This window comes from Polypterus senegalus, chromosome 1, assembly GCF_016835505.1.
Source record: "Polypterus senegalus isolate Bchr_013 chromosome 1, ASM1683550v1, whole genome shotgun sequence".
NCBI lineage: Eukaryota > Metazoa > Chordata > Cladistia > Polypteriformes > Polypteridae > Polypterus > Polypterus senegalus.
In genome coordinates this window covers 244926658-244938922 of record NC_053154.1, presented here as the reverse complement: position 1 = coordinate 244938922, position 12265 = coordinate 244926658, and the positions used below count along the sequence as shown (strand labels likewise).

Here is a 12265-nt window from a genome sequence, read left to right as displayed (position 1 = left end):
ACCTGGTATAACAATGGCTCTTTTCTTTCAATATAAAAGCCACCTGGATAATGGTGGGAAAATTAGTTGTCCTTTTTTAATTTTTTAAGCTCTACCTTTGCAATTCATAATTCAATTTTCTTAAAATGTTGAAGGACTTTTTCATATGAGCTTATGCATTTTTAAAATCTATTTTGGCTTTTATTTTTGTTTGTTCTCTAGGAGTTAGTATCCCACCTACTAATTATCATTTCTGTCATCTCACATTAGAAAGCTTCAGAAACTGAATGATTAATTTCAACACCCATAATGATATCATAGGTCTTCAGTTTGCTTAATAATAGGGTTACTTCATGATTTTTTTTTCACAGAATCAAGTGACTGTAGCAAAATCAGCTATAAGGTCATTAGAATTTAACTTCTCTTTTTCAGGCTATCTAGGTTTTTTTTAATCACATATTATTTTCTGCATTTGTGGTATGAAAGCAGACATTCAGGAGCTTAGAATAGCTTGAGATACAGATAAAGAGATAGAGATATCATTAGGGACCATTAGGGAGGAATAGTGGAATTTTTGATATGAAAATTCTAGTAGAGCCGTACCAGAATTTTCCTATATGTGTACAGACATTTGCAAAATAAACAATAACTTACCTGATAACATCTGCCCCCTTTGTGCTAATGACTAGCAAAACATGTAGGTTTATGCACCTTTCATGTCATAAAATAATCAATCATACAATTGGATGCTATTGTAATAATCTTAGACATAGTCATCATCTGATGAAATACAGCAATATAGCTGTAAACAGTAAGTAAAGTAAGCTTCAAGTTCAGAATCAAACAGCTTGTAGATGAAAAAGGACAGACCACAATAACTTGGAAAAAGTGCACAGACTACAAACACAATACATTACTTGACTGCACACTGCATGTTCAGAAGCAGACCTTATTACCATGCAGCTAGGTTTTTACTGATCAGCGAAGGCCAACAAATCAATGAAAAAAAAACAAAAAAACTATTTTCTATAAATGTACCTGTTCTTTCTGGACCAGCATGCATTATTTTTTTGCACAGCAGGATCATACGACTGTTTTTTTCCATGAAGTGGAAGGAGCACATGTAGGCTCCTTGGACTCCATTCAGAACTGCAACTTACGTCCATACCCCAAAGAAGTGGATGTCAGGTTAATTGGTACTTGGAACTGACCTAGAGTATGTGAGTGTGTTCTGTAATATCTCAGGATCATTCCCACCTTACATGTAAAGTAGCTAGCATGTATTCTGTGTTCCTTGTATCTATGCAATGGAAAAAGTAAGTTAAGAAAATAAATTGCTCCTGAGAAGTTTTTGAATACTTTTACTGTAATGTGTACAAAATTAAAATGCTTAAAAAGACTAACTGCAAAATCTCTCATTTAAAGTGTGGCTATAAACATTAGCCTCAGTGGAACACCGTTTGGTATACTGTATAAAAAGATATTATATGTATAATAAGTAGAGACAAAAAGTGTCATGAGAGTAATAACTTTAAAGCTGGCCTATACTTTAACTGAAAAATGCTAGGTGAATATGTGTAGACCAATTTAATGTGTCACAACAGTATAGGGAAATTTGAGCATCCACTGTGGCTTCCAAAATTTTATCAAAGATATAAATTGCTTTTCCCAAATTAACTGTGTGTACTGCTGATGTGTATTATTTTTTATGCTGTAAAGATTAAGGCTGGAAGACACTGCTATGCACATATTTTCTCAGTATCTCCTTTGAGATCAGCATTCTTATGGCTTGTCATAACTGGGCTCTGTTTTGATGTGTTAGATTGTGTGGCTTTATACTTCCTGGGTCCTTCCACAGCGGAATGTTCCTGTGCCTCTTCATCTTTCAGTTTTGCTTGTACGCTGCATGAACACAACAGAAAAAGTGACTGAAAGCATGCTGTAGAGTCATTCTTTTCCACCTACTCGGGCATAGTTGAGTTGCTGTGTATGCTTTTAGGTGCAAAAGCTCTTTGCTTTAAATGCAAGCTCTTGCCTGATTGTGCTTTCATGGTTGTGGATCTTACTTAACACATAAATTCAGCAGTGTGACGTGAATGCTGTCATTCGTGTACATCTGTGATAACCTGATCACATCCCACCTCTACCCTGATGTAACTGTGAAACGTCTAAGGCTTTTAAAAGGAAAAACATATATATTACAATACCGGAAAGTAATAATCTAATAATAAATTAAAAATTGTGTGGGACTAGTGGTTGCTTACTCTGTTAAACAAGATATTTGTATCCTTATATGGCATTAAATAGATTCTCTTATAATAATTGCAATCCTGACTCTGTGGAAAAAAAGCAAAAAATGTAAAATGTTTTATTATGATATGCATTGAAAAAGCATAAGAAACACCGTTTAACCAAAGTCCCATTGTTACTATTTATGCTGAGCTTACAGTGGCAGAGACTTTGGTTCCATGTACTGCACTGCTTTTCGTTTCTACCTGAAAATGAATGGAATAGTCAAATATTTCTAAAACATATCTCTATTTTGAAAAACTGAATGATGAGCTAAGAGCTGAGAGTTGCATCAATTAGACTTGACTTAAAGAGGGGACCGGCTTCAGATTCTTCAGACTCCATTACTCCTGCACTCTTTAGGTGAATATACAAATACAACAAACATCTCATCCTGATCCTGAGTCCTCTTCCAGATTATTCCTGAACATTCCAGCTCTTCTATATATTAATTTTCGTAAATGTGAGAGGTGGAACAAAATAGAAGGGGTGGGTTAAAATCCTGAAGTACATTTTCTTCATAGAAGGAACTCTCCAGCTGTAAGAAGAAGTAGCCTGGATTAACACTGGCAGTTGTCACTTCAAAATGTGTCTTTAGGAGCTTGTGCAAATAAAGCAGAAGGCATTTGTTTGATTTTATAAGGTGTTTTTTGTGTTCTTCATTTTCCAACTATTAATATAGTGTTGTGGTGTTATGAACTCTGAACTTTTCATTTAACGGAAGCATTCAGTAAACTATTTAAAATGGTTTAGTGATTAAGGAGTTTTGCCCTAAATCCACCTTTTCTTATGCTTTTTTTTTTTTTTACTTTTATGTTTTTGGGTTTTTTTGGTACTTTTTAATTGTTGATCTACAACTCCCCTCCCATTAAGGTTAGTGGTGGTGGGGGCTCCAATTTTGTGTCATTCAAAGATTTAGCACAGACACTTGAGGTGAAATGAAAGGAAAATTCTAGCCAAATATTTTTGCCTTGTGCTCATTTTTATGTGTGAAGGTCATTTAAAATTTATGCCCACTGTTTTCTTCTGGTCTCATGTTTGAGTGTTGTTTATCAAGTTTAGAGTTTGTACTATGGATTTGGTTGTTAGTCTTCAGGATTGAAATTTAAGATTAAAATTTTTGTTCTGTCTTTAACGTTTAGTTTTCTATTTAATTTTTTTCCCTAATTCTATGCGTTCTTGACCTCATTCATTTAAACATTAGCGCTCATCAATTCCTTCCTCACTGTTCAGTTTTTTTTTTTTGTTTTCTCCTTTTGTTATTTTTTCACTATGTTTTGAGGTTTTATTGTAAATGTATTAGTCTGTTGGATCTCAAGTCCCTGTTCTGTTTCTTACTATTATTGTATTTTCTACTTTATTATTAAATGCTGGATTAATGAAACTGACTGTTTAATTACCAGGTGTTCTTAATCAAGGAGTATATGATTTTTGGGGGGCTGACTCTTTGTATTTTTGCATATCCTTATGGGTAACCCACAGCAAAGACCTGATGCATTACTGGTATTCTGTATGTGGGTTTGTCTGTCATTCCCAGATTTTCACCAGGTTCTCCAGTTACTTCTCACATCCTATTGACATGTACTTTGTGTGGATCGGTGATTCTAAGTTAGCCCAACCTGACTAACAGTGTATTGCAATAATCAGCAATCATTCCAAAGTTAGCTCCTATTGTGCATTTACTGTAGTTCTGCTAGAAAATATTCCTGTTCCCTTTGACTCTATAATGAATACATTGGAGATAGAAAGTTGAGAGATTTTATTCAGTCCTCTAGTTTTCTACAATGAATAAATATATCTTCAATGTAAACAGATGGTCTTCATTCCCAATGATACCAATAAATACTGTCCAGCTTTTGGTGTCACCTCATGTGTGCTCATTCATTATCTATTTTCCAAGCATGCTCATGTTCAAAGCACACACTTTAAACCTCTCTACATAAAGTGCACATGAGCAGTTTATTTTTGACTAATGAGACATGTTGTTAATCATGGAATGTACTAGCTACAACACCCATTGCTTTAATTATGATGAAATGATGTATTAAATGAACAACAAACAAGTGATAAACATGTATAATATATGTCATATGTTTCACGGACAGACGGAGCTAAAGCAATAAAAGATCTGAGTGGCTACTATTGATTTTGTGAATGGAGCAAAACTAATTGAATTTGTAATCAAAAAGGTTATGATAATATTCAGCCTTATATAAACACAACATCATCTCTGTTTTAAATATAATTGTTATAGTGATGTCATAATGTGCATATTTTACAGTTCAGAGGTATGAGATGTTGGAATGGTCTTCGTGTTGGTATAGTGTGCCAGATTACATTATAAGAACACAAGATATTTGACAAACAAGAGCAGAACTTTCACTCCATCAGCCTTGCCCTGTGTTTACTGTATGTATACAGTATGTTGTACTGTGGAAGACCTGTTCAGTGTTATTTCGTGCCACTGTATTCTATGATATACTGTATGGACGGTATGACAATAAACCCACTTGATTAACAGCTACATTCTCATGATATTTTGTGAGCAGTTTAAAGAGGCATCATAGAATGAAAAAGTAGAATAAAAAATGGCTAGTCATCACTTTGTTTGCTGTAATCTCCTTTAGCCATATATATACTGTATATACATATATAGAGTTGTTAATATATATTGTTTTATTGATGGAGGTATGGCAGTAATATGATTGATGAATTTAACATATTTAATTTTCACCACTATTTTTTCAGAATATCTTGATCCTCTGCACTTTGCCTATCAGACACATAGAGGTGTGGAGTATGCTCTTATCTACATTCTCCACAGAGCCTACTCCTATTTGGACAAAGCTGGCACCACAGTCAAGATCAAATTCTTTGATTTTTCAAGTACTTGTAACACCATTCTGATTTATCACCTGAGGAAAAAGCCCAATGCTTTCCACCTTGATGCCCCCACAATCTACTGAAACATGGACTATCTGACTAACAGACAGCAGTTTGTGAGGCTCAAGAACTGTGTCCAAAATGGCGGTGCATAACACCGGAGCACCATAGGAAAATATTCAGACTCCCTTCCTGTTTACTCTCTACAAAAAAGATTTTCATCACAATACCGGCACTTGCTACCTACAGAATTTTTCGGATGACTTTCCATCATAGGCTGTATTAATAATGGAAATAATTTTAAGTACAAGAAGCTTGTGGAGGACTTTGTATTGTGGTGCAGTGAGAACCACCTGCAGCTCAGCCTAGTAAGACAAAAGAGCTAGTGGTGGCCTTCTGATGTGCTAAAGATGTGAAGGTAGTGCAGAGATACAAGTACCTGGTTGTTCAAATAAAGAGCAAACTGGACTGGTCTGACAAAAAAGTGGCACTGTATTAGAAGGGCCAGAGCAGACAGTACTTAATAACGAGCTTCAGGTCCTTAGATGTATGCATGAAAATGCTGGAAATGTTCTGTCAGTCTGAAGTAGCCAGTGTATTCATCAAAGCTGTGATCTCCTGGGGAAGCAACTTAAGCTCGAAAGATTCACAATACCTGAAAAACATCTTGCCAGGAAAGTCTGCTCCATCACAGGGTGAACCCATGACACACTGGAAGCTGTTATGGAAAAGAGGAAGATGGCATAATTGGATGCCATCATGTAAAATCCCCTCTAGGAGGTGTTCTCTTGGATCACTTTTAGCCACAGGCTTATTCCACCACGGTTAAGCTAAGAAGCACATCTGAGGGTCTTTTCTGCCTGCTGCTATCAGGCAATTCAATGCTTCTCTGAGCATGGTAAAGGTGCTATATAAATAAAATGTATTATAACTATTCCTCCCAATGCCTTAAACTAAATGTTGATACGCTTTTAAGGTAATTTTGCAATTTTGGCACAATATACATATACTGAAATATTGACTGACTGATTGATTGATTGTACTATGTGTATCTTGTAAGTATGTATCTTTGGTTTTATGTTTCTGCTGCCATATGCATCTAAATATCCTCTTGGGATTAATAAAGTTTATATAATTGAATGTAATTTTCTGAACCAATATATGTACAACACATCCAAGATATCAGCGAACTCAAAGAAAAATTATGTATATATTATATATATATATATTTGTTCCATAATTGCCTATATGTTTTAATTTGGCACAAAATACTATTCCATAGTTTACAAAAATAGAATTTGAATTCGAGCAACTTATCTGTGCCTTCTAAAAAGCTGATGACTTTTTTACTTTTGTTTGAACTACGATGCGACAATATTGCGAATAAACACATTTTAAAGTTTACCTACACTTTATAACGGTTGCCTTTCAAATCGGATTTAGAAACACCTCGTCTGGGTACGTCATCAGCCAATACAACCAATGACGAGCTTGATTGCTCCCAGCCCGGCAGGCCCACAGGGTGAATGACCCCTATGCCGTGCACCTGAGTTCTGGCGAAGAGTATGTCGCATTGGCTGATGGGTGTTGTAGTTTGTAGATTGTGATGTCTCAGACTCCCCCTTAACAATATGTACTATTTCTTTCAGAAATGGCATTGGTGCTTGCTAGATACCGTCGGACATGAATAGATTGTTACCCTATTATTTACAGAGTGGTAAATTCCGACATCTTAAAATTGCGAAGATTTAAACAAAACTACAGTAGCCAGAATGCAATAGTGTGCGTATGTCGTGTCGACGCTTCTCATGTTCTGCTGCGGACGTGCGTACTGAGTTTCCGTGAATGGGTGGAGGAGAAATTGGAATGTTGGGTTTGCGGCAAGGTAAAATGAAAGAATTCTACTGAAAAGATGGGGTCCCTTTGATGCACAGCAGCTTAGGTCGAGGATTGACAGGTTGTGACCAAGGACTCTCTTCGAGCATTTTGCAGAGTCGGGCGGTGTGTGCTGTGTGAGGGCCTGATCTCTCGGTAGTCTCTCTCCTTGACTGGTGTGCGCGCGCCTCAACGAGAAACGCGGTGTCCATTCGGGGAAAAAAGCGGGGGAATCTGATGATGCCTCGAGAAAATATGGCCTCTTTAATACAGAAAATCGCAAGGCAGGCGCGCGCAACTTTCAAAAACTGCGGTTCATCTGCGCTGGGAGATGGTAACAAAGTGTTTCTAGAAAATCACGTCAAACTTAGGAATCTTTTGAGTGAAATTCGTGCAGAAGACCTTAATATTACGCCAAGAAAGGTGGACTCTACCCCCGTCTCCGTCCCTCAGAGCCCCCCGGTTACATATATGCACATCTGCGAGACCGATGCCTTCAGTATGGGGGTTTTTCTCCTCAAGAATGGCAGCTCAATTCCCTTGCACGACCACCCAGGGATGCACGGGATGCTTAAAGTCCTCTACGGCAAGGTGAGGATTACTTGCTTTGACAAGCTGGAGGATGGCCCCGCCACGGGTGGTGGCGTGGAGGTCAAGTTCAATCCTCCCTTACTCCCCTACCAGCGTGATTCTGTGAGTTCCTCTTTCCTGCGCTCTGTTGGAGAGTATACTAAGGACAATAGTCCGTGCGTTTTGACCCCACAACGAGACAACCTTCATCAGATCAACGCCGTGGACGGGCCTGCAGCTTTCTTGGACATCCTGGCACCCCCGTACGACCCTGATGACGGCAGGGACTGCCATTACTATCAAGTGTTGGAGCCTGCGTCCAGTAGCGCGGAATCCGGTGAACAACAACAACAGCAGCAGCACACCTGGTTGCTCGAAATCCCCCAGCCCGCAGACTTCTGGTGCGGAGGAGAACCCTACCCGGGGCCACGGGTATCGCTTTGAAGAAACTTTCCGGTGCAGTTGGGAACACTTTCGGGCACTCCGACGCCCACGCATCTAAAGGGCGGCTCAGTTTTATAATGGATCCTGGAGTAAACCTGCAGCTCGAGAGGAATCAATGCTTATAACTTGTCAAACAATCAGAACAGCGGTGGCGGAGTAAACAAACCGATTTCCAGAAACCTGTAACTCTGAAGCCATAATGTTTACACTGTTCTGTTTATTCTTTAATTGGTAACTAATAATATATAATGTATTGTTACGTTAAGATCCCTCATAGTAAATTTATTTTGTTGTGTATAATAACAGAAATATAGCCTTAATCCTGCCTTTAATTTATTGGAAGCTATGTTTATCTTGAATGTTTTTGTGTTTAGTTTATTTACTCAATATTATAATGCAGTAGTTAAGCCAAACAAAATGGGACAAAAGGGTATGCATTTAAAACTATGGTTTACACACTTACGTAAAGATTACCCTATTCAGATGTGAGATTTTCTGAATAACGAGGTCATTCCCAAAAAGAAAACAGCCCACTCCAATTCCAGATTTACCCCATTCCTTATAACATTTTCATTTGAATAAATCACCAGTTGCTTTCTTCAGCATGTACCTTTTCATATTGTGCACATGCAAAGAAATAAATGAAAATGTCCTTACACTACAGTTGTTAAAAGTTATGGGCATGCATTTCTTTGACTTGCCAGAGGATGTAGTGAAATGTTTTTTTTTTATCGAACAGTTTAAATGCCCATATGTACTTTATACATTTGAAATTAAAGAGGTACAATGAAGTGCGTTTTTAGCTGCTTTTTCCTTTTACACTGAAACTTGTTTCTTTGCTAGGTATTAAATACACCTGGTTACTCTATTTGTTTAGTAAATACTTTCAAATGAAAAATATTTATACACCATTTATCATTCCAAAGGTGCAGTATATGCTTCATAGTGTGAAAATCTTTGTAAAGTCCCACCATTTTCTGAATTTGGTTGCACAGATGTGAAAAGCCAGAGTGTTATCCCAGCAGTTCTGGGTGTAAGGCAGGAAGCAGCCCTGCATTAGACATCATGGTCATTTAAAAGTCAGCAGTTAATGGAACATCTGTTTAATTCAGTTTTATGGTTTGCATATCCTGGTAGCATTGGATTCTGTGCAGGCTGCCATTCAAACATAGACCATACCAAAGCATGCCAGGTAAATTTAGAATTGCAGATAGTCTTAACATAAACATCCCAATTTGTTGTAATTGTCAACGTGTTGCTGTGATATTAACAGACAATTATAAAATACTGTGTTGTGTGGTCCCTCTTAGAATATACAATATACCCAAGTTTTAAGTTTAAAGAAAGAGCCCATATTGCCATTGAAAACATAAGCTGGCTGCTTTTAAACTTTGTTTCACCCTTAATAATGCACTATATAGTGTTGTCACCAGTAACTTGAGGCTTGATTGATGCTTTACTTTAAATTAACTTTTTTTTTTCTTTCTAAACAAAAATGTGACAGAAATAATAACCATCCAATAATAACCATCCATTTCCTGACCTGTTTATCCATTTTAGGGTTGTGTCTAGCCAGTGGCCTTTCTGGATTCTTGCATCGAGCCATCCAGTTTGTCACAGGCCATGCTTACTCATACTGGGCCAAGTTTGATTTTCCATTTTTCAGTTTGATTAATAAAGTTTTTCAATGAAACTAAAGGTGTAATTGATATAAAATGTGCATTTGTTAACCTGTCAACCAGTGTATGTTAATTGGTTGCCTACTATTTCAACTTTATACTACCAGTATTTTCATAAAAATATATACAAAAAAATACCTGCTATTGGGTTTTAATCACACCAGTATGACCGTGTTCTTTCAATGCATCTCTCTTTTGTGGTGCACAACTAATTTAATTTAAAAAGTTGTTTAGATGCACCGTGTAAGTGCCTAGCACTCCTTTTTTTACTCTCATGTGTCAAACAAGGAAAACAGAGTGTTTCATTTAATCATATTTGTCGTATAGTCTCATATGTGTTCGAGTTTACCCATTCATTCAAGTTTTCATAATGACTCTTTGTGACTTTAAATTGTTGCTGTGCCCCTGCCTTGGGTTAGCTCGCACCCCATTCTGTACAAATGTAAATTGACCTTCTACATTTTTCCATACTGATTTTTAAATATAAACCAAGCTGTGATGTCACAATATTTTGATAAAGCAGTTGAGACTAGGATGATTAAAATATATCTCCAAAGTGAGATTTAACAGGAGTGCGTGTAATCTCACTATTGCCAAACAGCTTACAGGTCCAGTTTCCAAACATTTGTCCTCTATGTTTGGTGTGCATGTTGTCCCTTTGTCATGTCTTGGCTTCATGTAATTCCACTTTTCTCCCCCATCCTAAAGATCTGTGTCTGGTTATTGGGAATTCCCAGTTGCCCTATTATGGACTAGTAAGAAAAGCGCTATATAAATGTAAAGAATTATTATTACTTTTGTTATTACTATGATTATTATTTGTATAGGTGAATGTGCCCCTTACTCAGTGGCTCTAGGTCTGTCTCTCTCTTCCTTAAAAACCACGCTCAGAAAATGGATGGCTGTTTCAATCAGCATTTTTTTTTATCCTTTAACAAGACTGCTATTACTCTTTTATTTGGAGCCATGCAGTTCATTGCCCATTGTGTTACTTAGCATTGTTTAATCTTAAGTAAATAATAAAAAAAGGAACAAAGGATTTCCATTGAATGTTGGCTTTGAAGGTTTTCTGTTATGTTTTATCCTTAGATAATGTAATATTTCTTACAAAATTCCCAGTCAGATAATCCCTTATTTTATGATGAACATTCCTATAAAATTCACAGCAGGAAGTGGAATGCCAACATGACACAATATTTGCAGTGTTTTGTTTTACTTGTAGTACAATTTACTTATATTATAAACATGAGAATTTGTAGTGCAGTCTCTAGATATGTTGCACAAGAGGCGTTTTTATTTGGTTCATGGAATCTTTATTTATGCAATGATTTGCACTGCCTCTGTGCCAGGGTACAAATAAGAATTCACCATGGCACTTGGGGATTCCCATCCCTAATTATTTTAAGGGTGTGAAGTATGTGTTCAATTCACAAAAAATAAGAGAGGAAAATCATCAGAACCTGTCAGTTTGTGTGACTTTAATGTGACATTTTTAGAAGTGTGTGTTGTTTTGCAGTAGAGCTGTTTGCTGTAATCATCTTGATAGTTAAGGCGTCTGCATGTCTGTCCGCTTTTCACGAGACAACTACTTAACAGATTTAGATTGGGTTGGTTTCTCTAATTTGCTTGAACATTCTGGTTGATTTTGTGACTTCTCTCATTGCGCTGTGTATCATAGTTCGCTTGCAGTACCAATTTATTTGCACGAATCTGAGACAGACGCGGCAGGGGCAGTGTCCTCCTCACTCATGCGCCAGCCTCAGGGTGTGTCTTACCTCCGCTTAGCTGGTGGGTTTAAATTGGGTTTTTTTCTGTAATTTGTTTGAACATTCAGGTTGATTTTGTGACTTCTCTCGTTGTGCTAAAAATCATAGTTCACTTGCAGGAGCGATATATTCACACTAATCCGAGACAGAGACTACGGGCCGAAGGGAGGAGGAAGCTTGACGTCAGGAGGAGGGCGCCAGGCAGGGCCCTCCTCACTATCCTGTTTCACTAATACGCGGGCAGAGCCATGGAGGACAGCTGGTATAATATAAAACAAAAAAGCAGCACACATCTCAAAGGTGGAACAAAAGAGATCAATTTTTACGAATTAGATTGTGTTACAGTACAATTTAAACTGAGCAGAATTTCCAGTATTTTGGAGACACTCCCTCCTTTTAGTAGTTTGTAAATAATAAATTGCAGCGTGCTATAATTTTTAGGTCATTTTATTAATAAGTGCACCTGTTTTATGTTATGAAAACAATCAAGCATTGCATGTGCAATTATCACCTGTGAATGAGCTGCAGAAATGTGTGTTCTCATGGGTTCCTTACAGTGGGTGGAGCATTCGTAAAGGTAAATAACTCTTTTTAAAATATTGGAATCTGGACCTTTCAGTGATGCGTAGAGAAGGTCAAGGTCTAGTATTGATTTCTGTGCAAGCCCTGATTGTGAAACGTCACTGATTTCAAGGTTTGATTGACATTTTTGCTGGTGAGAAAAAGCTGGACTGAATTTGATGCAACACTGCTGGCAATAGTGCAGAAATTTTAACTGTA

At 37.2% G+C, this 12265-nt stretch overlaps 1 protein-coding gene across 1 annotated transcript; it reads left to right on the top strand.

Moving 5' to 3' along the window:
• Positions 1–6932: 6932 nt before the first annotated feature.
• Positions 6933–9733, top strand: LOC120540419 (2-aminoethanethiol dioxygenase-like). The gene has a single exon (XM_039771197.1). The coding sequence runs from the start codon at positions 7264–7266 to the stop codon at positions 8038–8040; it is 777 nt and encodes a 258-aa protein (XP_039627131.1). The 5' UTR covers positions 6933–7263; the 3' UTR covers positions 8041–9733.
• The last annotated feature ends 2532 nt before the right edge of the window (positions 9734–12265 follow it).